Here is a 27,144-nt window from a genome sequence, read left to right on the forward strand (position 1 = left end):
TTACGTCTACTAAAGGCTGAATAGTTTATGCCTTTGCCTCATTAGATGAAATTTAAAAATACCCAACGGCATTTGATTCAAAGAGGTAGATAAACATTTTTAATGATTTTCGATACAAAAAATTTGGACGTTCCAAATTCAAACCACGTATTGTCCTAATGCCCTTTGGTCGATGCATACATATTGCCATCCTTTATGTATGCGATTAATTGCAAATACACACATTATGCACATAAAGCCCTCGTGTGGTTTATGTTTGCTTTATATGACATAATAGGCCATTGTCGAGCAGTAGGTGTAAATTATTAAATTAATAACAAAGATCGAAGTAAAATTTTGTGTACAAAGTTACTAGTACTTGTAATACAGTAGCACCCACTGGTTCAGACTGAAAGAATTACTTACTAAAAATAGATAGGTCCCTTAATTTGTTGCTTCAGTTTAAACCAAACTTGTAGCCTTGGCAAGTTCATTAAATATCGCATCTTCGCCTAAGGCTTAAGAAGATCAAAATACTTAACCCATTAAGGTTTCAAAAAGTTTTAAGAAAGTTTATATTATATTATTATCATATTTGAGTGATGGACTAATCAATCCCCTTTTGTTATGAAGCAGTGGTAGGGTAAAAGTTATAATACTAGGACGCGAAAAAGCATTATAAAAAAGGAATGAGAAAAACTTGCAAAAAATGACTTTTATGACTTTACCTAGCTTGTAAAACTATTTTCACATCATTTAAAACTGGAAAACGAATTCAACTTCATATCACCATTATTTTATCTCACATAACGTCATGTGCGATTGGAGTCTAATACCTGCCTTTTCTACATAAAAAATACAGATTTATCGCTATAGTGTAAGTAGAGAAAATAATTTCTTCAAAATACTTATTGGAATCGCAGAGTTATTTATGTTTTCTTTCTAATAGAATAAATTTTGTCAAACATATTAACTGCCTACAATTTAACATAAACGGTAACGGATGTCCCCGTGTTACCCATCTGAGGGATATTTTTTCGAATAAACTTATTAAATAATTATGTCCGCCACTGTGTTACTAACATAAAGTAGATATTCAATTTGTAAATGAAGCTCTAAATAGTTATAATGAGAGTTCATTGTCGAATTAAACTGTAATTAATATTTAACGGCTAAAGTGCAGTTCGGTGTTTCATTTACATTTCAAAGTCGTTTACATTATGACTTAGTTGAAAGCGCTTCTCTAGGTATTAATTATTTAATGATGGTCGACTGTATCTAGAAATTCAGTACCTACAAAAGACCATTGGTTGGTCCTTATAGATCGTTTCATCCACGAAGACGCGCCCCACCATTATTCCGCTAATATTTGAGTGTTATCGGTATACGCTAATCATCCATGAGTGCACACGCACACTACAATAATGACGCTCGGATTGCTCGGATCAAACTCCCCGCACCCCGCGCTTCCCTCGACCAAAAATTGGTGGGGCGCGTCTTCGTGGATGAAACTGAAAGAGGTACAAATTACCTATTGAAGTAGTTATTTTTGTAATAATAGCACAGAGAACATCATATCCAATTAAATTATAGGTTATTAGAAACATAATGTACCTGTTTGATTAATTTGTATGAATGACCAATTACTTTTTTTCTTATAAAAACCATACACCAGTCCCGTATACCATAAGCATCAAACATACCTACACTTACCTTATAAATGGAGCCCCATAAAAACACCATCGCTTACGGGCTACCGCATTAACCTTCTCTCTGAAGTTTTGTTAATAAACAGTGTGACATTCGTTTTCGATTGAACATAGTCACGGTACATAATAGATTTTTAACTTTACCAAGTAATAAACTAAGATTTAAGTACAGACGCCAGCACATAAAGTTAAACACTGTGAGGTCTTTTGTAGTTGTAATAGGGTTGAGTTTGCGATAAAATGTTCTTTATGAGGTGAATGCCATAATGTCTAAAGGCACTAATCTCTTTCAGCACGGATTATTTTAATTAAATTCTTACTTTAAGTTGACGAATGGCAAGTCTGCAGTCTTAAGCTGAGTTGCACCACCTAACTTTGACGGTAACTATAACGATAACCGGTGCTTTTTGTATGGAATTTGACAGATTTATGACGTTTGTTAAAATTTAAGTAAGATGGTGCAACCCAGCTTTAGATTTACTCAAACTATACATAGAGTATTGGGTACCAGCTGAGATATTTTATATCCCTAAAAATATAACGAAGAGCAAAGTAAAGAATTTAATATTCAAAATATTCTTCATCACTAAAAGTTTTCGCTCGTAAAATGTCTTTGGCGTGAAGATATCCCGAGTTCAAGTCCCAATAGAGTTAATAAATAAAGCGAACTCTCTTTTGCTAGAATAAAGGTCATAGCAGACTTATCAACTCGGAAAGGGATCAACAACGCGAGCTGTCATCGCCTTTCGTGCGCTATCAACCGCGAGGCGAGGTGTTTACGTTACGGTGCGGATAAGCGTGCGTTGCAGTTTGGAGTTTCATACAAAGAATACTGACCGCCTCAAGTTGATACGGTTACGACCCCTTTCCTAAGATGCGCGCCACGATAAGCGGTTATCACGCCATTTTATCGATTTTGCCCATACATTTTGACGTCGATAAAAGTTATCACGGCGCGCATCTTAGGCTAGCTGGTTCATAAGTGTGCTACGGCCTTTAGACTGTTACTGCACGTCTTGAGAATAATAAAATTACCCTTTTATACTAGTAAGGCATTGTTTAGACAGCGATAATCGCGTCTCCCCTGAGGAAATCTCATTTACATGCTGTTAAGGACTGTAATAATGCTGATATCTCTAAGCGTTTTAAATTAATGCTGATCAGGGAATAGAAGTTAAAAGAGCTGGAAAATCAGTTTGCATATCGAGTGTAATGTCGATTGATCGATATCATCGATCGATTATCCCAACTAATAATATTATAAATGCGAAAGTAAATCTGTCTGTCTGTCTGTCTGTCTGTCTGTCTGTTACGCTTTCCCGCTTAAACCTCGCAACCGATTTTGATGAAATTTGGCATAGAGATAGTTTGAGTCCCGGGAAAGAACATAGGATAGTTTTTATCCCGGTTTTTGAAACAGGGACGCGCGCGATAAAGTTTTTCTGTGACAGACAAAATTCCACGCGGGCGAAGCCGCGGGCGGAAAGCTAGTTATCTATAACACGAATCGTCTAAACAAGGCAGAAGCCTTACCGATTTACGAAAGATTTTTTTCTTTTTTATTATCACGTAGAACTTATCTTGGCAAGTTTGCTTCGACTTCACGAAATGAAGTTCATGTTAGATATCAAAATATATCATTTGGTACCCATACAGTCTATAGTAGAAACATTATAGGAACTTACTTTCGCAGAACACCGCCATATCTTTAAATCCGACTGGCCACGCTCGCACCATCATGTAGAACTCACCTTGGCAAGTCCACTTCTCTTCACGAAGTGAAACGTGAGAAAATAGTTCCTAAACACAAGTACCTACTATATCTTTAAATACTTACTGTCGTAACAGCACGAAACACTTTCGACTTCGAATCGTTTGCGTATTCTACAAAATTCGAATTAAACGATAACGTGACAATTTTGATTGTCAAAACAAGTTTCGTGCAACCATTTCTCATACTAAGTTCACTTTACGACACGTTCACATCGGGCGCTGTTTTAGTTTTCGTACTAAATCTTTTGATGGCGATTCGAATACTTAAACGATTCGAAGTCGAAAGTTTTTCGTGCTAAAGGTACAGATCTATCAAGAAGTACGCCAAGTCCTTGAACCCGACTGGGCCCGCTCGCACCATCTTTCAGAACTAACTTTGGCAAGTGCACTTCTACTTCACGAATTGAAACATGAGAAAATAGTTCCTAAACACAAGCGTATCTTCAAATACTTACTGTCGAAACAGATCTATCAAGAAGTACGCCAAATCCTTGAACCCGACGGGGCCCGCTCGCACCATCATGTAGAACTCGTCGAGGCATGTTTGTTTCTGTTTCACGAAGTCGAACGTGAACCCGCCAGTCGTGATCAGTGGCGTGCCAGTGCTGCCAAGGAACTTTGTGATTCTGGCGACCGAGGCTGTGGACAAAGATTTCAAATTAGATATTGAATATTTTTATAACTTGTACATGTTGTATTATTATGGTTGCATCTTTGAGTCTTTTAAGTGTCTTTTATGAGTCTTTTAAGACTAAATTATGTCTATTTTTAATGCCAAAACTGTTTGGCATTTCTGAAAGTTATTCAGTAATAAAAAAATTAAGACCTTATTATAATAAAACACTAGTTTTTAGTTGGAAAACCAAGGTAAATATGAATATTAAACGAGTAGCGTTTTATATTATTCTCTTTTCATAAAAACATGTTTTTACAACGACTGTTTCCACGATAAAGATTTATTACAATATCAGTGATTGGAACGTTTTGTGTAAAGTTTTAATTTATTTTTTCAATGGTGTTTCTTCAAAAGATTAAAAATGAAAAGCGCGTAGTATAAAGTAGGTAAATTGAAAAAGATAATAATAATATGCTTCGCAACGCAATAAAGATCTTTGACTTCTACAAATAAAAGAATATCAAATTGAACATTGTAAGTACTGCCACAGAATACATAATAGTAGCAACAGAAATTGCACTCCTTTGTGTAGGATCAGATGCCGGCATTTTAACGGTAATAATAATAATGCAAAATATCCAACGCACATGGTGCATTCGAAGTCGCACCTTACTACTACGCTCACAAGAGCGCTATTTTTTTGTGTTCAGAATTGATCTACCTTACAGCTCCAGCGTCAGGGTTGTATAAGCAAAGTAAAATAAATAGAAACTTAATTTTAAGAAGCATTTATTGTATTTACGATTGGTAAACTTTAATCTAGTGGTGTTTGTATAATCGTACCATCTCTAAAGTACCTATTAATAAACTTCAGTGTTGTGATAATTCGAAATTGGACAAACGGTTTTAAAAGGTGTAGTGTCGGAAAATAGACACGGTAAAGTAAAAGTTAATGTTTTTATTAGGTAAAATATTTTTTTTGCTACAGTTTTTTGTCATAAGTATTTCAAAATTACTTAAAAAGTGTAGTTTTTTTTAATTATTTAAATCACTACAGTTAATTATTATTTCTAAATATTACGATTTCCATTAAAGAAGAATAACAGTGCTGTTGGAACAATAAACCTTGATTGCAACGATGATCGACCGAGCGTGTATAGAAATACGCGTGTGCTCACAGGCGCGTCACGGCGCGTGGCGGTCCTGACTGATTTGCAACTTGAAGTTGTCGCGCGCTGTAGGTAATTATCTCGGCCGGCATAGGCGAGTGACGGAGGCCTGGTACTGCATAATAGGGGTATAGACTAGAGTACTATAGCATTTCTATGTAATGTAAAGGTGGCGGTTCGCATCGCGACAGAGACAGGAGACCGAGACGGGAGACCGCGAATGTTACTTGACTTTAGACAATGTATAAGCGACAGTTCGCAAGCGAGACAGAGACACGGGTCTCTGCCTTAGTTAAGTAACGGTCGCGGTCTCCCGTCTCGGTCTCGTGTCTCGGTCTCCTGTCTCTGTCGCGGTGCGAACCGCCACCTTTAGGCCTCGGCCTCGAGTTTAGCGGGCAGCGGGGCGGGAGCGGCGGCGGCGCAGCAGCGGCAGAATCTTATGCGTGAAATCAAATAGACCGGTTCTCGAAAACAGCGGCGCGGCAGCGGCGCCGGAGCGGGCAACGAGCGGGCAGCGGCGAGGGAGCGGGTAACGAGCGGGCAGCGCACTCCTTCTTTTGCCCACAATAAATCGAGCGTTAGGAATAAATTTGAATCGAAATAGAATTGTCGCCGTTGTTCAGACATTTTGTTTGCGAATAAAAACAAATATCTCGACAACACAACCCCGAACACAAGACTTCGCCGCTAAAGCGCCGCGCGAGCTGCCCGCTTGTTTCGAGAACGGGTCTGCGTTGCCCACTCCGCTCCCGCGCCGCCGCCGCCGCCGCCCTGCTGCCCGCTAAATTCGAGGCTGAGGCTTAACATTCTTGCGAATGGTACAATACGTTTGGTTCGTGACCTCAGATCATAGAAGGGAATAGATGTGAAACGGGGGCGTGGCGCGTGTCTCCGCGATATGCCCAGAAACGAACATCGGCCGCGAAGCCAGGTTAGTCGCGATTCAGTCGTACTGAGGTAATGTTCTCCAATATTTTTGGATAATGCGTTGTTACGTGCAATAACACAAGTGAAACGAAGAACTAGAGGAACAATGGAGTCATTTACCACATGTAAGTATTGCAAATCCATTGGGTTTTAGCTTATTAATAAAAAAAACTAAACATTTTAACGAACGAATTCAGTGCCGTAACAGTTACTGCGATATCGCAATTAGTGGTGTAAAAATTCAAATACGTTGTACATTGACGATTTAGTTAGCAACCACTTTATGTCATGCTTAACTACTGCGCAATGTATTTTATTGCTTCCGATATCCACTGTCGCGTGAAAATACACAGTACGGCCGCATGTGCCGGTCGTAACATAGTGCAGGGCTCGTGTTCTAATGCGGTTTCCTATTATCGATAAATAGAAGTAAATTATTCTTTTCTATTTTCTAATTTTGAATGAAAAAATCATGAGTTGCTTGCGATTTAAGTTTTTACAAAAACAATAATAATAGTAGAAGTGATTAGTAAATGTCAACTATGTAATTGCTATAAGAGCTAGTTGAAAGCCTAATATAGGCATTATTTTTAATAAACATAGGCGGTACGAAGTTCGCCATAATTAAAAAGTTAATGCGCAGTAGTAGTTAATAATAACTAAGTATAGTGATCCTGTCGACATTGAGCTTTGGTTGGGGTAAAATGTGAATTATAAGGAAACTACATTTAGTCCCAATTGATTCTGAGTTTTTCGTCCATACAAAATGGAACTGACTCCTTTATGCAAAAATCATTAAAGAACACAATAATAATGTATTAATTAAAAGGTTTTCATACATAAGTATTTTTTAAACCAGTTTCGAGTCTTGCCTCGAAGGATTTAAAGTATCGATATCTTATCGACTCCATTTGATCTTTCTTCTCTCTAATTGCTTTTTTCAAAGTGTGCGTGACGTGCCTTATAACCAATCACAGCACTTTTAAGCCTTTTGCACATGTTGTCGTAGACTCTCAGTCGCTTTGTTTTTACACAGTTGAATGTGTGTGTGGGAGCTGTGGTGGGGGAAATTTGGGGACACTGGTTCTCGTTGTAGTTACGCGCGACTTCATATCTATTCCTTTCTATGATCTGAGTTCGTGACTGAGTGACACGCTAAGCATTTCATAAAGCGGCTTGTCGTTGTTCTGTTATACTTCAACCACACCAACGCGTGCAGATGGCCACCGCCGCGGCGCGATCAAAGACCAATGACAGGTCGCGCGTCCCATGACAGTTCACCGGACCTGTCATTTCTTTATGATCGCGCCGTGATCGCGCCGGCGATGGCGATCTGCACGCGTTGGTGTGGTTGAAGCTTTAGAAGTAAATGCTCTAGCTAGTCTATACTCACCTTTAATATTATGTTCGAAGTACCTGCGCTGTAGTAATCAAGTCTGGTTTATATTTTCAGTCGATATTAATAATTTAGTAGGTAAATTTAACCAACGCCTTGTGAGTTTGCTGTCGAACTTATCGAAAATTAAATTAAGCTCTAAAGTTTCTCTACCCTGAACTTCACGCAGTCTTATTATTCATTCAGAAGTTCCTTTAGAGGTTAATCCCTGAATATTCAGGTATTGGCTTCAGTAGCTTGACATTTGATATAGGTATGGTGAGAAAACTTGATAATAGGGGGAAGAAACTACTAGGTACAACGTGCATTTCTTAGCCAACATTTCAAAGTTTTCAGAAGGCATAAGAATTTTAGAACTCAGTAAGTGTGTGCATACTTGTGTGTGTGTGAGTGTGCTTTGCTGAAATTCAATATCCAGATACAAAAATATTTTTATAACAAACAATATAATAATAAGAAACAATAAGAAAACTTATCAATATCTACATCAGATAAAAGTCAATGCTTACGCTGAAATGATGATGATGAGGAAATATCGAAACGGCAAAGTAATCATAGGAAATTCCTCCATCAATGGTCTTTATAATATTTCATACATACTTTTGTTTGTAAATAACGTGATAGAAAGTTCAAAGAGGCATAACATCTGTGCATTTATGAGATTCACGCCTACGTGATGTCCAATACTTCAAAAGTCGTAGAGCTCTATATTGTATTTGTTTGCTAATGTTCTTAACCGCCTCTGTGGTCTAGTGATAAGACCATCTGCTTCAAACCCAGAGGTTCGATTCCCAGTGGGTGCTGATTTTTCTGTTCGGTTTAGTTGGTAGTAGGGCTTGATCCTAAGTCCACCTGGCTAGCTACCACCATCGACCTAGATCTGTCGTTATAACAACAATGTTAACAGTAACAGCTTTGTTGTGTTTCGGCAGTTGCGGTTAGCTAGCCAGTTCCTCTGTGGTTGAGGATTCCGGGTGACTCACTTCCACCTTCAGCCTGATCATCACTTTCCATCAGGTGATGTGCAAGCCAAGAGCTTCCTCGTTGTGAATTAAAAAAAAATAGGTTACTGATAAATAAAATTGTAAAGTCTGCAAAATTTAAAATATATAAATATGTTGTCAGATATCTAGAAACGTCAGATTAGAGGGACTTCCACTGCTGAACATAGGCCTCCCCCAATTCTTTTTTGTTGCCCGGTTGGTAGCGGCCTGCGTCCAGCGCCTTCCTGCTACGTTTAAGATTTTTTTTTATGCTAAGTGATTAATTGTATTTAAAATGAGACAATATAATGTGCAAGTTAATTAACCAGTGTTTTATTTATGAGAATAGATCTACCGGCCTATAATATTACATAATATTTTTCTGTAATGTATGGACATACGAGTCCTGTGTACATAGATGAATGCCCCTGATTCCTTCCCCAAAGGAATGATAACGTAATTTGCGAATTCAAAAGGCAGACCATCTGCGCTATTGTGAGAGTTGCTACGTGATCCGCCCGATAGTTCCGAAGACGTGCTAAAGGAGCACTTCGACTAGAACAATTATTTATAGTAGGTAAACATACAGCGCCATCTTTTGATAGTACAAAACTTAATAAACGTCAATCAAACAAAGGGCAAAATTAAATCATAAAAATACGTTCTAAAAAAAATATTGTTTAAGAAAACAAAAAAGGTTTTCATGCCTTCTAGTCCAGTAGAATTAGATTTTAAATCGGAAATAATTCCTACAAAAGATTTTATTGCTTTAATGGCTTCATTGGTTGCCCATTAAGACTCTCCTAGGTTTTCGACTTCGACGGAGTTGTGCTTAAGTGGTGGGGGCCCCCGAAAGGAGCGCTTTTTAGGTTTTCCGGTTATACCGCGTAAAGGACTTACCCTATCGAAAAGTGGTCTTCCTGACGGTTAAAGGGCATTTAATCCTGCATTAAATAAGACCAAATTCATATGTTTTGGACAAATCGTTCTCGTGCAAATGTTCGGCAAAGTAGAAAATATGTGTATAATTAATGACCCTCTCCACGTCCAATAGCTCGTCACCCGTAAGCTCCCAAGCCTTGTAAAGGGTCGCCTTAACCAGCGTATCCCTGTCAAGGCTCACGAGTTGGATTCGCTTATCCTTGTTCGTCCCAGCCGTTCCTTAACTGCGGTTGCTGCACCTCTTCCTGGCACTCTCCTGAACGACTTTGTGTTACCTAATGTGGCTGCCCCTCTTCCTTGTACCCTCCTGTACGATTGCATTGCTTAGCCATATGCCTGGTCCAAGGTTCGACGCCACAAAATCAACTTCGTACGCGTGAAAATAGTTTAAATACTATTTTCCGTGCTTGCAACATTTTTCTTTACTGCTTCGCCTCTATTAGTCGCAGAGTGATTGTATATATCCTATATCCTTCCTTAATTTATGAGCTATTCAACACAAAAATAATTATTTTAATAAAACTAGTATTCTTGAGATTAGCGCATTCAAACAAACAAACAAAAAACTCTTCAGCGTTTTAATATGAACTTGTTGTTGTTGATTTTTGGCGTCGAACCTTAGACCAGGCATACGGCTAGGCAACGTAGTCGTGCAAGAGGATACAAGGAAGAAGGGCAGCCACAGTAGGTAACACAGAGTCGTTCAGGTGAGTGTCAGGAAGAGGTGCAGCAACCGCAGTTAAGGAACGCTGGGACGAACAAGGATAGGCACATCCAGCTCGTAAGCCTTGATAAGGTTACACTGGTTAAGGCGCTCCTTTTCAAGGCTTGGAAGCCTGCGGGTAGCGAGCCATTGGACGTGGAGAGGGTCATTAATTATACACATATTTTCTACTTTGCCGAACATTTGCATGAGAACGGATTGTTCAAAACATAAATGAATTTGGTCTTATTTAATGCAGGATTAAATGCCTTTCAACCGTCAGGAAGACCACTTTTCGATAGGGTAAGCCCTTTACGCGGTATAACCGGAGAACCGAAAAAGTGCCCCTTTCGGGGGCCCCCACCACTTAAGCACAACTCCGTCGAAGTCGAAAACCTAGGAGATTCTTTATGGGCAACTAATGAAGCCATTAAAGCACTAAAATCTTTAGTAGGAATTATTTCCGATTTAATTCATTTTTGTGTTTAATTCTACTGGCCTATTTCAAGTTCAGATACACCTTAAATTTAAAACAAATCTATTCTAGTACTTACCTACTGTTTGCTTTTGAAAGTTTGATGAAATTAGTTTTCAAAATATTTGTAGGTACTTTATTATGCTAAATAATACCTTTAGGCTGAGTTGCACCACGTAACTTTAATCGTGACTTTAACGATAACCGGTGTATTCTGTATGGAGTTTGACAGATTCTTGACGTTTGTTAGAGTCAAAGTAAGATGATGCAAGTGCAACCCAGCCTTAGAGTACATAAGTGTTACTCAAAGGTCGTCTTTTTAGCAAACTTAACGGTCATGCCAATTACAGCAACGGCAATGTTTTTATTTTTTTATAAATAATACATTTTCCATTTCGTTTGCAACTACGCGACCTCTGGCATCGTAGTCTAGTACGCGAACCGCTAAGACATGCGCTTGTTATTAGAGCCTAACTCCCCTATTCAAAAACATTACTATGAGGTCTCACAGTGCGCGTGGATGCACAGGGTGACACATGAACCAATCATAGAGCTCTATTCAACGCTGTGCATTCGATTTGCTACTTCACTTAAGCAAGCATCGTTTGTGAATTCGGGTGTTACTCGCTCGTGCTAAAGTTTATAAGCCCCCTTAGAAGACTGATGACGACGAATCTTTTATTTCCATACACATTGCAGATAACAACAGCTGACAAACGACGTGACCTTTATTGTGATGGTAGTAAGAATCAGAATTAATCTTGAGTGAGGGTGAAAAGATTTTCACGCGCGGACGGTTAGCGTGACGCAGGACCACAGTAAAATAAAAAGGAAAGATCTTTATAAAAGTCCATAAAACTTTCTTTCAAGGAGATCTGAGTATTCTAGGGTTGAAATGGCCATGTAAAGAAAACATCACTTCAAGTTAAGCAATGTAGCATCTTTAGTCGATTTAAATACGATACTGCAACTGTGGTTCCAGCGGAGTAGAATAGGACCAACCCCGATCTTCATGTAAGCGGCGACTAAGGGAGAAATATGCGAAAATCAGGTCTTCCCAACCTGTCTAACCAGCAGCGTTAGGAATGTAGACCGTATCCTCCATTTGCCTGTGGTAAATTAGAGAGAGTTGTAATCCTGCACTGAAGTCTTAGGCCTGCTATATTCGGACAGTTCAAGCTGTGACTGCATAGCAAACTACAGTATTCTACGTACACACATGCACTACTCGAGCAGTTGTAACTGCTTCGGGTGGTTGCTTGTACGGTGACATTAATATTTTCAACTATGACTGCATGAGTGGTCCGTGTATGTTCATCACTGGTTAACTGCTCAAAGTGAGGTTACCTTTATGTTCTGATAATGATGATGAATCATAGCTCCACATTGTGGATTTGAAATTCTGTAATCAGAAACTAACCAGTATTCACAAACGATGCTTGCTTAAGTGAAGCAGCAAATCGAACGCACAGTGTATAGAGTTCTGTGTTTGGTTCGTGTGTCACCCGCGCACTGTGAGATCTCATAGTAATGTTTGTGAATACGGGCGTAAGGAGATAGTTTTACTATCTATAAATTTACTGTGGCATTATTGAGCCCATGTTTGCCTCAATTCCTACGCCAGCTGAGGTCGTCGAAGGGTCTAGCATTCCCACGCACTTAAAGTACAAAACAGCACATCAGATGTTACATTTTTATCGCAAAATAGCTTCTATTACAACTCAATAAGATATCGCAGTGTTTAGTGCCTTAAGTAAATAAATTGAATTATGCTTGGGTTATTTTATTTTTAGTCCGATAAAATTTGCTCCGCTAGTTAAATGTAGTACACAAACTCTTGCCTCGATTATTTGTTTAGGTACATACCTACTTGGTTACAAATGCAAAAGAAATAAAATAATTAAATATTACTTAACACGAACTGTCAACAGTGTCAACTAAACAAGTGAGAATTTATTTTTACGGGATTTTTGATAGGTCTTTTATGTCAGCTATAATTGAAAAAATCACCATCGTTATTTCGGTCTGTCACAGAATTAAATCTATACTAATATTATAAATGCGAAAGTAACTCTGTCTGTCTGTCTCTCTTTCACGCCTAAACCACTAAATCGATTTTGATGAAATTTGGCATAGAGATAGTTTGAGTCCCGGGAAAGGACATAGGATAGTTTTTATCCCGGTTTTTGAAACAGGGACGCGCGCGATAAAGTTTTTCTGTGACAGACAAAATTCCACGCGGGCGAAACCGCGGGCGGAAAGCTAGTAAATAAATAAATCTCTTTATACGTCCATATTCTTTAAGCTTATACCTATTATCAGAGATAATACAGAAATTTAATGATGAAATATTTTTTCAAATCGGGCCAGTAGTTTCGGAGCCTATTCAATTCATACAAACAATCAAATTCTTATAAATAAAGGTCCAAAAAGTTCTAAAAACATTACAGTTCACAAAACGCCTATGTTATTCTTTGATTTCCATAGAACAATTAAAAATTCCAAATTTTTTAAAGAAAACATTTTTGTTCTAAATTAAATTCCACGAGCTTCAGCTGAAAATACAAATGATAAGGAGCATTTTTCCATTTACCCGACACGTTTCTGTTTAATTAAGCTTTAAAACGTGGTGCAGTTAATCAGAATGAATACCTAATACTTGTTTGCCTTAGAGCAGTGGTTCTTAACCTTTATGTCACGAGGGACCATTTTACCAAATTTCTGTCTTGTTAGGGACCACATATTTTTTTCAAAATCCTATGAAAGGGGAGGTCGATTTCTCGTCCACTGTGCGCCGTTTGAGTTGTGTTGATTCGACTCATCACGTCACATCACTTGTTTATTACGATGTCTCCGTGGACCACTTGGAATGTCTCTAGGGACCACCAGTGGTCCGCGGACCACCGGTTCAGAACCACTACCTTAGAGCCAAAGCACACTAACGGCGCGGCGTCATGTAGGTACCCGCCACAGATATTATTATCTCTATGTAAAAAAAAACGCAGCGATACAGCTCCGGCACCGCACCACCGCCGCAACGTATCGTGTGCTTTGGCTCTAAGACCGCTTTTACTTTAGGGCGTCAGAAGCGCAACAGCAGCGCGATAGTGGCGTTTTTATAATGCGAAGGCAAGCAACCGCTGTCATATTATCGGCAGTGTGTCTGTCGCGCGTTTGTCGCGCTGCTAGAAAGCGCTATAAAGATATGAAAGCAGACTTATCAACTCGAAAAGGGATCAACAACGCTATAAAGGTATGAAAGACTTATGAACTCTAATTTCATACCAAATTTTATTAAATCGCTCGCGATCATCAATCATCAATCAATCGCGAACTAACTAATTTCATACCAAATTTTATTAAATCGCTCCATAGCCGTTTAGATGTAAACAAAGAAGTAACAAACATGCACACTTACATACTCGCAAACTTTCTCCTTTTTATTATTAGTGTGACTTCTTGTCATTGTCATTACCAAACTATAATATTATGGTTGCAATAATCGTTTTTTCTTTTGCATCTTGTAGCTTGCCGAATTTTACTGTACTGTAAAACTTTGCCGCAACCCTAACATCATTTACACATTAAGTAATAGTTTAATTTTGTTGAAGCTCTGCAATTTACTACTTTAGATCCTATCTGTGGACAATGGTGCTGGTTGCATTGTTACAAAATTTTCAAATTATTAAGATTTAGTACATAAGCCCTCAATGTAACTGTTTGTTGTCCCAAATAAAGAGAAAAAAAAACTCGGAAAGGGATCAACACCGCTGTCAATCGCGAGGCGAGACGTTTACGTTACGGTGCGGATAAGTGTCCGTTGCAGTATTAAGTTTCATACAAAGAATACTGACAGTTTCAAGTTGATGCGGTTACGATCCCTTTCCGAGTGGATATGTGCGTCGTCCTTTACACAGGCTTTAATTTATGACAAAAATATTGTTTGCATACGAAACCTGTGAAAAATCCGTATTTTTTACTATTGATTACAATTATAATCTTGACTCTGAATAATTTTTAAAATATGAATAATCCACTCATCATTCAGTACCTACATTAAGGAACGAGATATTTTTTCGTTGAATTTTTATCATATTTTAAATAGATATTATTCACGCCTAAAACAAGCTGTCTAAAACACCTCAAGAGTCTTTCTTACATTCTGTAATCCAGTTGTTTATTTAGGGTTCCGTACAGTTTCGCAATATTATTAGATCAGTCATCTGTCACTCAAGTTTTGCAGAAACTACTACAAAGGGCTTAGGCTGGGTTGCACCACCTTACTTTAACTTTGACAAACGTCAAAAATCTGTCAAACTCCATACAAAAAGCATCGGATAATGTTACACGGTTACAATTAGGTGGTGCAACTCAGCCTTAGTGTGAGTTTACATAAAACGTCCTCACTAGTGAGCGCGTTAAAAAAATATGAAAATTTTACTTCTTGAAAGTTTCCGCTAGGGGCGCTGTACAAGTGTACAATCCGTCATACATTTAATGTAATTTTTTTACGCGCTCACTAGTAACGTTTGATGTAAACTCACACTAAGCTCTCAGCTAGTTGAACTTGCTAGCTTATCTTTTTATTGATATTGACAGTTCTAAACGTAGGCGTAGTTTTTTGTAACTTTATTACCTAATGGTATTTTTGACATTATTATTTTTTATTTAGGTAAGATTATTAATTTTTGGGCTTTGAAAAAATCATGTGATGGAATTAAATAAAATTTAGAAAAAGCGATTCAACCCTACAATAAATCATCATAGCTTGATTGATAAATGCTTGATTTCTTATGAATAATAAATTGCAAAAAAAATGTATAATACGGAGCTCTTTGCTCGAAGTTACAACTCGCACTTTACTGGATTTTATCTCCTCTGCTCGGCTTGGAAAAATTAAATAGAAACGAGCATTATGAAGGGCCTTTTTCACCGAAATGAGACGAATAATACAGTTGTGATAACATTTTCGAAATACCGGGGTTTAGCCGTGTTAACGTTATAAATCACGTTTTATAAAACCAAAATGGATGACAAATGATAATGTTGAGGAAAGTGATTTTTGATTCGTTTTAAAGTATCTAAGACTGTCGGGTTCTGTATGATAATTTTATTTACCTTTCCATAATCCGAATTCTGATCGTTAACTTATATTACGAAAAAAATGTACTCCTTTTCCAAATCAATCATCAATCAATCAATCAAATCAATCTCAAATTATTTTTAATTTTTTCAGATCATGATTCTGCTATTTCACCGTCCTTCTTTTTTTAGAAGAAAGCTGCTAATTTACACTAAATTCCTGAAAAAAACTTTATAATTTGCATAAAAAAAAATATTCGAATATCACAATACCCATTCGTAGTTTATTATTCTGAATAAACGGAGAAAAATAAAAATTGAATTATTTTTTGGCCCATCATATGTATGGATTCACAGTGTACTGAAAGTCAAACAAAAGCGACTGACTGGTATTGTTACAAAAAAGAATAGTAAAAAAAACATTTATTTTTTATAAATAGGATTTATTTCCTTTTACCTATTGTCGTGGAGACCGGCCTTTACAATCAGCAACAACAATTTGTTGATCTTTATACTGATGTTAATAAACTTCAATATTGCCTGAATGTGTTCATCACACGGAAAACTTCATAAAACTGTTTCACTAAGACCCAAATCCCAAAGTTTTCGCAGTTTGTCTTTACTTAATGCCCTTGGGCTTTCACTGATCCGAGGAAAAGTCCTTCCTATTATGTACTGTCTTGCTTTACAATAAACTTTATGTATAAGGTAAATGTCTTGTTTATGTACAAAAACAAGAATTTATTGTATAACGTCGTAAACTTGTTTTTAACCTTCACATGCTAATCAATTTATGTATGTTAACTCTAGGTCTGAAACTAATTAGGTAAATCTCATATATTTTTTTAAAAATTAACACAACTAAGTAGTATAAGCTTAGTACTTTAGTACAATTAACGGCTAACCAAAAAGTCGTAGTCTTCTAAGATTCTTCAAGTGAATTAACTACGTATCACTTATTCCATAACCAGATTTTTCTTAATAACAAATACTTACATTAAAAATACATTAACACTATAATTACATCATTCGCTGTAATTATTGTGTTAATCTGTCTTTTCAATTTTAAATTAGTAGTGAAATCTCGGGAAGAGCCTGGATGCTGGCAGCGCAGGACCGTTCATTGTAGAAAACCTTGGGGGAGGCCTTTGTCCAGCAGTGGACGTCATTTGGCTGAAACGAGTGAAAACTCTTAGGCTTGTGTAAGACCTATTTTTTGTACGCTACCTGTGTTATATTATAAGCTGTATGTATTTTCCCATTAAAGAAAATAAAGTAAATAAAAAATTGAACAGCCTTATTCAAATCACAACCAAATCACAATCCCAAAGCCCAAAACGATATTAGGCTGTGACCACACAAGTTGCAATGTGCCACGTCACCCAAAATCTTTTGATAAAAGCATCTCACAAAAATTACTTTGTAGATAAGTGGTCTCAACTCACTTAATGGAAGCGGGATGACCACAGGCTTTTAAGTGAGGAGGTAAGTAAGTACTAAGTAGCCTTCTAAACTAACGAGGTTGGGTACTCCACATAACCTCTGGTTGCCCTTAAGGTCAGTACGTAAACTACTCGTTACAGAACGCAAAAAAAAAAACATATAAGGGCTTTTAATTATATTTTTACAACTAGACTGTATAAGATGAACTGTCTGTTATGATAACCATTTGCAAACTGTTGTTTTGGAAAATACCTTAATTATTTATTTACCAATCAATCTAGTTACTAGTTTCTAGATACCAAATCCTAAAACTAGATTGATTGTTACAATTAGTATGTACAATTATGTAGGGTTTGGTTTATACTTTCATTGAAAAAATACAAGTCACTAATTGATAGTCTAAGGATGAGTTGCTCCACTTAATTTTAACCGTGGCTATAACGATAACTGTTGTATTTTATATGGAGTTTGACAGATTTTTGACGTTTGTTAGAGTTAAAGTAAGATGGTGCAACCCAGCCTAAGTATATTCGTTTCGGTATATTTCGGGTTCGGTTGTTTTGTAACAGTCACGGGTAGGCACTGTTTTATCGATCAGTAATAATAATCTGAGTCTTACATAAAGCATGTGACACAAACATAATCTTTATATTATTAAATGGACATTATTACTATTGAAATTCTCTATCAAATAAACCCATCCGTTATCATACTACCACAGTTGTCCCCAAACAAACGGACCGGGAAATAGGAAGGGCCTTTCACAGGGATTTATCGACAGATCCCGAAGGTTTGGTCAGGTAGAATCCTATGACAAACGACCCGGTGGACGGATGTCAGTATAATACGACGGGAAGCGGTATCGGGATTTCTTTATATTTTAACAATAGATTTTTCGTGAACCAAATTCTATAACGCTACCAACCAGGCGATGTGGAAGTCATTGGGGGAGGCCTATGTTCAGTGGTGGACGTCCTGTGGCTGAAATGATGACGATTATGATGAAATTATATAAAAAGCTCATAATCGAAATGTATTTCAAATTGGCTTTTGCCTTAGGCTTCTGACCATCAAATAAAATAGTCGACAAGTTTCCTGAAATTATCAAATTTTCTTTGTAAGAACCTCCTACATAGTCATTATGGCATGAAGAGCTCTTTTAAATTAGTTGTTTTTTTAGCAGGACGTCTCCATTAGTCGCGCGTTTGCATGATCGCACACTACTATTATTTTAATTTATTTTTTACTTTTATTTACTTATACATATTTATTTTTATTCCAACGAATTTGTCGTACAATTTTCCGAGTGCGGCCCTGCAAGCAGACGAGTAACATTCGCCTCAAAACGTTTTATTCGAAAGAGCCTTAAGGAAAACAAGAATACCTTATGTTTTATTTGATTGTGTGCATCAAATAAACGTTTTTCATTCTCTATAGACCACTTTAGATTCACCATTCAAAGGTAAACACAGACAACACATCAAACGATTGCGATACGGCTATACCTGACCAATACAGGTCCACTTGGCGTGAGCTCTCCAGAATTCCAGAAATTCCAGGAAACGTACGAGTGCTTGTTATAACTGCGGAATCTTCTCTGGAAACCGTTTGTGTTAGTAATGTTGGTATAGCCTTCAATTCAGGTAGAATTCACCTGATTTACTGAATAACAGTTATGAACTAGCTTTTGATTGACTTCATCATGTAAATAAACAATAACTAAGGCTGAGTTGTACCACCTTAGTTTAACCGTAACTATAACGTTAACTGTTTTTGTATGAAGTTTGACAGAAGTTTGACAGTCAGCCATCTGTGTGCTTACTATGAGTTTACGTTAGGTATGCTCGCTAGCAACTGCGTAAAAAAATGTCATTAAATTAATGAGATATTGTGCAGCGCCCCTAGCGGCTACTTTCAAGAAACAAAATTTTCATAGATTTTTTTGACGTACTCGCTAGCGAGCACACCTAATGTAAATTCATGGTAAGCACACTGTAGGCTACGTATCATGAGTATAATCTTAATTATTATTAGATAGAGTAATCTTATTTTAAAACCATGCCAAAGATTTAAATTACACCTTGTATAAGCGATAAGGGGAATGTGAAGCTCTGTCTGTTTGTTCAAAGCATTTTCATGCCTGTACGACTGAACCAATTTCAAAATTAAATAGTTTTGGTATTATTAAAGAGTAGGACACAGAATATTATCTTTCAGTTTAACAATAAACCTACACTTGAAGAAATAAAGTATGATTTTTCCGGGTTTCCAACATTTATTTACTTTGAGATAAAAATAAGAGTTTTAGTAAGAATAAAGAGTGATCAGTGTTTCTGAAAAATACCCTTATGACGATACAATAAAGGCTTATTTCAATCGTTTGATACAAGTTTGAGACGTTGATTTCTTGTGGCGAAGAGAAAAATACAAGTACATAAGTAGTCGATTGAGTGACGAAGGAAGCTTATGTCAATAAGTCGTAACTGATGTGTTTTTCCGTGGAAAAAATACATTCATATTAATAATAAATACCTATTATGTCTTCTTGAAAAAATCTTCTTTTCAAAAGGTCTCGCTGATTTTAATATTTCATGAAACACTGTACATTTCAAACGAAAAAGCAAATGGTGTCTGAATATTATATCATGCATGAACCATTTTGTATCTTTCAGTTTACAGGAAAGAGATAATGATATTATCACAAATGGAACAGCTTTTCTGTGAAAAGCTATTCTAAAGCTTATTTCTATAAAAAAATGAAGTAAATGGCGCTGAAAAATTTCAAATTATTCCGCTTTATTAATGTTAATAAATTAAATTCAAACACGATTTAGTTTTTTGAGTTAAGGGCATTATGATCTGAGCATACAATCTGATTAACTTATTATTCTAATTTATTACGAGTTTATGACAAGGAGATGGCATGCATTATTGATGAGTCATATGAGGGGTAAATGACAAAGAATTAGTCATTTAATATCTCTCCACAATTACTAATCAATAATGCTTACTAGACGCCTCCTTTCTCTTCCTCGATCCCTTACCTAATATATTCAAATCTTATTCATTATAATTCTTGAATTACGTGGATTTTAACATACTTGTGAACCTGGCTATAGGGACTAGCCGCCATAGACGACTCACGAAAGTCAATGGGTCCGACGGCCTAACGTGCCCTCTAAAGTATGGAATCATTTTCCTTATCAGAACGACTCAAGCTTACAATGACGTAGTTAAACTGCTGGCTTAGCTGGGATTCATTTCTATGTTATGTTTTACCTGATATAAGACTCCACTTTCAATCAATTTTAAACTATAGTCGATCGAAAAATACTAACAGAGTGGGCTCTATGCTCTATTTATGTCTATAAGTTCAGCACAGCTCTTTTTCCTCAGACTACAACTCGCACCCTTAGAATGAAAGTGACTTAACTCAAAATTCCTGTTACTCTCGATTTCACCATAAACTGACCTTATAAAGCATGCTCTATATCCCTGTATAGATAAAGTGACCTATCTCTTAGTAAAAGCAGAGAAACGCATACTTCGGTCTCTTTCACTTGTCCCGCTTTTCATGTATGCATATTGTGTGAAAGAGGCAGAACTAGTTTTACGTCGGCGGTGCTTGCGAGTGTACGTGTAAAACATCGGCGGATCTCGAATTATATCTGTTTATTACAAAAATACTGTAAAGGTAAGTTCATGATATTTTTGTCATAAAGTGACCTTTTAATAAATAGGTCTGTATTTAAACTAAATATGTTAGAGTATTCAGTGTTCATTTATGGATTCGGTCTGTTTAGTAAAAAATATAAATGAAGGATACACGACACTTTTACGAATAGGACTATTTATGACTGAACTAACCTAATTTAGTTTTGTTATTTTTGATATTGCGCCTGTGTAGAAGAAAAAATAAAAAGGACCGATTAACATATTTTTGGAATATGTCGCTTTAATATAAAATTTGTTTAAGATATGCATACATTTCTGTACTTAAGAGTTTAATAAGTTGTGTTGTTTCAGACTTTACTTCACAAGTTTACTAGTAAACTAAGAGCTAGTGAACGCCAGACCTATGTCATTTTATAAAAGCTGAAAGTTTGTCAGCGTATGCTCCCAATATAGGTTATAATGTTGGTGAATTATGAAGTTTGGGTCATCGTGGCTTTGGGAGCTTTAGAGCTACCCTAAAAAACTGTCTGGCAAGGAGTTGGAACTGTCAAAACTGTGTGAGTGTTGGGGAAAATATTTCTAATTATTGCCAAAATATGATTACATAAAAAATCAGATTTTATAATATATCCTATATTGGGAGCATACGCTGACAAACTTTCAGCTTTCTATAGTCAAAATAACATCAAGACGAGTTAGTTCAAGATATGTTTAGTTTGATGGGAATAACACCTCCAAACATCCAAACTGATAATGAAAACAAAGACAGGGAGCTTTTTTTCCCTCGGGGATGACGGAGTCAAACAGCTTCTGAAGAGCCTTTAGTGCCGGCGCTCCACCTGCTTTCAGAAGCTCAGCCGTGATTCCATCATCACCCTGTACCTTGTTGTTTTTCAGGTGTTTGAGAGCCATTCTAATCTCGCACAGACTGACGTCCGAGATATTTTATAGTTTCGGGTCAATCTAGCTCTTGGGTCTTCGGCTAGATTTGTGATCAGGTGTGCGTACACTCGTGATAATTTTCCGTAGAACCTCAACCTCTTCCAATATCTCAGGCCCCGACGAGATGACTCTGCCATCCTCGGTCTTCAGCTTGGTCAGTTGGCTTTGGCTAACAGACAGATCTCTTGCTATAGAGCCCTTGTTACGCTCAGTCGCCTCTTTAATTGGGTCTGTATCAAATTGGCGTAGGTCGCGAGTTGAGTATACTTGCAGAACCAAGTTTCTTGTGTCTTCCATAAGTTTATTGGTGAGGTCAGAGATCTTTTTGATTCCTTTTGAACGACGGGTTTTAAAGAACTTAGACCCAGTCGTTTGGACAATTCCCACGAACCTGTCATTGCATTCGTCCACATTTCCGTAGTCTCCTAGGCATTTGAAAAGATTTCGAGATAAAAGATTTCGCAATTCGAGATAAAAGCTTTCGGGGTTTTGGAGCTGGATGAGCGCTGGGCAGAGCGAAGACTTCATCACCTTCATTGGACTCGCGGAAGATATCGTAGTCATGCTCGATGGCTTCTCGATGGATAAAGAGCTTCTCAACAAATGGTTCTTAAAATGAACATGGACAAGACAAAAATCATGTCAAATATCCGTGTTGTAACCCACACCTCTGAAAGTTGGAGACTACACTTGTTGTTGACAATTAAGTGTACCTGGGACAATCCAGTTAGGTAGGTCCAACTTCGAGAAAGAGGTCTGAGCTGAGGCTGGGCTGCGTTCGGGAAGCTTCGCAATATTCTCACGTCCGAAATGCCGCAGTGTCTCAAAACAAAAGTCTTTGACCAGTGTGTGTTGCCTGTGACTACTTAAGGATCTGAGACGTGGTCGCTTTCTATGTGCCTCATAAGAAGGGCGATGGAGCGTGCTATTCTCGGAGTCTCCCTGCGCGATGGAATCAGAAATGAGAAGATCCGCAGTAGAACCAAAGTGACATAGCCCGCAGAATCGCTAAAATCATGTGGCAGTGGGCGGGGCACATAGCTCACAGAGTTGATGAGCCGCTGGGGCAAAAAAGTTCTCGAGTGGAGACCACGAGTTGGAAGACGTAGTGGCAGGCCCTCCACTAGGTGGATCGACGATCTGGTGAAGGTCGCGGGAGGTGCCTATGCGGGCGGCGCAGGACCGGTCGTTTTGGAAATCTTTGGAGTAGGCCTTTGTCCAGCAATAAGTAAACGTCATTCGGCTGAAACGAACGACTAAGAAGCAAACTATACCCTTGGGCTATACCTCGGTTAGTTTTTTTCATACAAAAAGGCTACCTTATAGCACCCAATATCTGAATGTGTAATTCAAATTATCCAACACTGTCTTATTGCTCACCTACCTACACCAAGAAATCTTTCACCCAAAAAGTAGTTGGTAGTGTACATCGTATTGTAGTTAGTACCTAGATAATTAATTTTTAGGTTTGGTTAGGTACCTGACAGGTTAGAGCACTTGCCCCACCCTGCCCCACCGTGGCTACGCCCATGTTCACTACCTTATATTCACATAACATTCAGTATAGTAATGACTTATGTCAACAGATTCATTTGCAATATGCGTCATAAACAGACTTAATTAATAAAAAATCTCATCAGTTTCAAAAGTATTTTGTAATAAAGTGACTTAATTTAGAAGTACTTTATATTTTATGTCAAAATATATACTAAATAAAGTATAATTACAAAAAATACTCTGCCAATGTTAACTCAAAAGGTTAATCCATAAATCTACTTAAAATCAATCAAATGCGATAGAACACGAAAGAGATATAGTAAAATGTATTCAAGACTACACTTTTTTGAAGACTTTCTTGTTCATTTACCACAAATTGCATTTTTTTGATTCGGTCACTTTCATTCTAAGGGTGCGAACTGTCCCTTTAAATATTACGCCACTTACTGACACAATAACATGGCATTTTAACTTCTTCCCAACAAGCACAGATCATAAAACTTAAACTAAAATTCCCTTTATATGGCCACAGAATAACACTATGCAAAATATTTGCTCCCATCCCTTCCATTTGCAAATTCAATTCGGGCGCAAGTTGGAACAGGGCCGTCTCAAGGGAACTACTGAGAAAATTAATTTAATTAAATACAAAGCCTCTAAGTCTGACCCATAATGCAAAAGATTGTTGCGATAGTGTAAATTTTATTGTTCTCTTAGGTTTCATTTAAATTGAATAGACCTGGAATTTGCGTATTTCTATCCCTATTTATTGTTTGTAACTTAACCTCATCTCTTCAGTCTACATCATTCCATTAATGTGCAAATTATATTATGACTTTATAGCAATTTTACAAAATGATTAAAAATTAGCAATTTATTACAAAATATTTTTTTGTCATTTGTAATGAAAGCTTCTTACTGATGGTATAAATGTCACTATTAGTTGGGAGTTTACTATTGCATGTCGTTATTCTAATATTAACTACGTAGGTAGGTAGACTGCACCCCTTTAACAAAAAATATTTTATGGTATTAGCAATAAGGCACGTGTGTGCCAAACTTGGTGTATATTATTTCTGTCTTGATCGTTGGATTATTTTTCAATCCCATAAGCTCAAGGGGCAAAACATAATGGAAAATAAACAAATCCGTAACATCAGAAAGGGTCGTCTTACTTTACTCGTACCAAGATGTAATCGTAAGTCAATAACTGGTCGTCCCGTGGAAAGAGTGGACAGTCAGGAGATGTTTTGAGAAGATTATAATGATATGCTAAATAACTTAAACCCCAGCTGTGATCCCAAAGTCATATTCTCGCTTTCTTTGGCCATATCACATGTGGAGACTACACATCTGACGGCTTAGTGTGAGTTTACAACTAAAGAGCGAGCGCGTTAAAAAGATATATGAAGATTTTAGGTCTTGAAAGTTTCCGCTAGGGGCATTGTTCAATCCGTTATACATTTAATGTCACTTTTTACGCAGTCGACATCGAATGAGTTTGACGTAAACTCACACAACGCCCCCTGTTACACGACTTGTCATGCTAGGGAAGGTTGTGAAGACACAAAAGCGCGCGGCAAGTCGCCCGTGCGCTGGACCGATCAGGTCAAAACCGCACTCAATGGTCCACTCCACGAGTGTACAAGAAGGGCTGCAATACGGGAGGAATGGCGATGGATTGTGAAACTAGCCACCAAACCAGTTGTGACGACCACGACCACTCTGCCAAGACGAAGAAGAAGCTGTGATTCATATGTAACTAAAATATTCTGCTTGAACATTAGGCGTTTAAAATTTCTAAACACCTAATCCCTACCTGAAAAAAAGCTCGCTGTTCCCAAAGCACTAGAAGCATGTCAAACAAAACTAAAAACACAAACCTAAGTACGTGTCTGCTCTAACGTAAAGGCTCAACTTTCTCGCACTTACACGGTGTTGTGTACTTTATCTTTCTAAGTTGGGGATACGCAAATCACCAGTGGACCTTTGCTTCGTTTTGGGCTTGGAAAGTTAGTATTCTGTTGTTCTAGTTTTAAACTTAAGACTGCCTTCTTATTCCGTAATGAGTAGATGAAATGGCAATTGACAAAATAGCCTTTGAAAATAAAACGACGACTAATCGACGTTTTTATCATAAAATAGAGAGATTGTGATCGTTACCATTAACTGATTACCTGTAAATGTAACTTTAATTAAATGTTACTTTTATCCAGTAAATTCACTGAAAAAATGCGCCAATGTTTAAAGTCTGTGTATTTTATTCGGAGCTAAGAAACTAGAGACAGACAAACTGATGTTAAAATTTTATGCTTGTTATTATTATGTTGCTTCATTATTCCCATCCACTATCCAAGCCCAAATTACTACAATCAATTAAATGATGCTATAAAATAACTGGCAAATAAATAATTTGTTTTGTATGTTTGAAATTCCTCTCAATCCCTATAAATTCAAGTTGACCTTTTCAAGATTGCCTTAAAATTTAATAAGAAACACTTGTAACATTTTGTGCCGTGTGAGAATCGACTTTATACTTCAAGATTGAAGTTTGAAAGTTCAACAACAAGTAATTTTCAAGTTGGCAAATCCTACACGCTCTGAGAGCGGAAATCCTGGTCCTCGCTTGCTTGTAATACCTAGTGATATTAAAGTTGTTTATTTTCAGCAGCTATATCATATTTTGACGTGTCTACTTGCATGCTAGTAGCTGTGAAATGGAGGAAAGTCGAACGTTAACTTCGAACTCCTCCTATGTTCTTCTGATTAATTTCGTTGCGGGTCCAAGACAGTTGAACTTTCCCCGGGATAAACTTGACTTTTTGTTTTGAAGGGACTCACGCTGGTAGCTTGTAGAGCTTTTCCAGCTTCACCGGGCAGAGTGGCGAGTACAGAAGGTACTCTAGCCGTTTGGCGATCGTCGGTGCGCGTGCCGGCGAGGCCGAGTGTGGGCTAAACTTGACCTTCACTGGTTGGGTTTTTATTCAAGCTGTAGATCCTGGCTACACAGGAGTTGCAGCGTTGGTAACGAGGGGTGGGAATAGTCCCGTTTTAGTAGCTCTGATATAAGGTACTTGATAGACATAAGTGTAACTTTTAAAGAAGTAAATGAACCGCCTCTGTAATCTAAAGTTATCCTATCTCAGACCCAAAGATGCCCGAGTGAGAGAGCTAAATTGTGCTCGATTTGGTTAGTAGTAGAACTTTTTCTTAATTCATCTTAGAGCTTCTTGGGGCAGGCAACAAACAGTTGACAATCATGAATTTCAAAACTTAACTTTAAAGGGTATGTCCCCCACAATATTTTAATGGGCAGGATTCAAACTACAGACCCTCGAATCACTGGACATAATCTGGAAGAGTATGCAAGTCATTGTCTTCTTTAGATGATGTCCTGTCTTGGGCGCGCGTCCTGTCATTGATCGCGCGTCCTATCATTGGTCGCGCGTCCTATTGGTCGCGCGTCTTGTCATTGATCGCGTGTCCTGTCATTGGTCGCGCGTCCTGTCATTGGCCTATGCACGCGCAGTGATCGTCATCGCCGACGCTATCTGCACGCTTTGGTTTGGCTAAAGCTTAAATTAGTGTTTAAGTAGTAGTACTGATAACAATGCAAGGCTTGAGTTGCAATTAAGTGCTAGTAATTATGGATAATCAAGCACATGGAGGACGTACACTGGGAATACTGGGAAATAGGTTGTATCAATCAACGTGATGATTAAACAAAGCACTGTAGGTACTACGACTATACTTGCATGCATAATACACACAATATTGTTGATGTAATGTGAATGTACGTAATATAGTCCTGCGATTAGAACCAGATGAATATG

The 27,144-nt window shown here is 37.6% G+C and overlaps 1 protein-coding gene across 1 annotated transcript in view; it reads right to left on the reverse strand.

Moving 5' to 3' along the window:
• The window catches only part of LOC135081620 (atrial natriuretic peptide receptor 1-like), a 407,345-nt gene that overhangs the window by 248,488 nt on the left and 131,713 nt on the right, over positions 1-27,144 (reverse strand). Inside the window, exon 4 of the mRNA XM_063976371.1 lies at positions 3,917-4,100. Within this exon, the coding sequence (XP_063832441.1) occupies positions 3,917-4,100 (184 nt within the window). The remainder of the gene's footprint in view (positions 1-3,916; positions 4,101-27,144) is intronic.

This window comes from Ostrinia nubilalis, chromosome 20 (assembly GCF_963855985.1).
Source record: "Ostrinia nubilalis chromosome 20, ilOstNubi1.1, whole genome shotgun sequence".
NCBI lineage: Eukaryota > Metazoa > Arthropoda > Insecta > Lepidoptera > Crambidae > Ostrinia > Ostrinia nubilalis.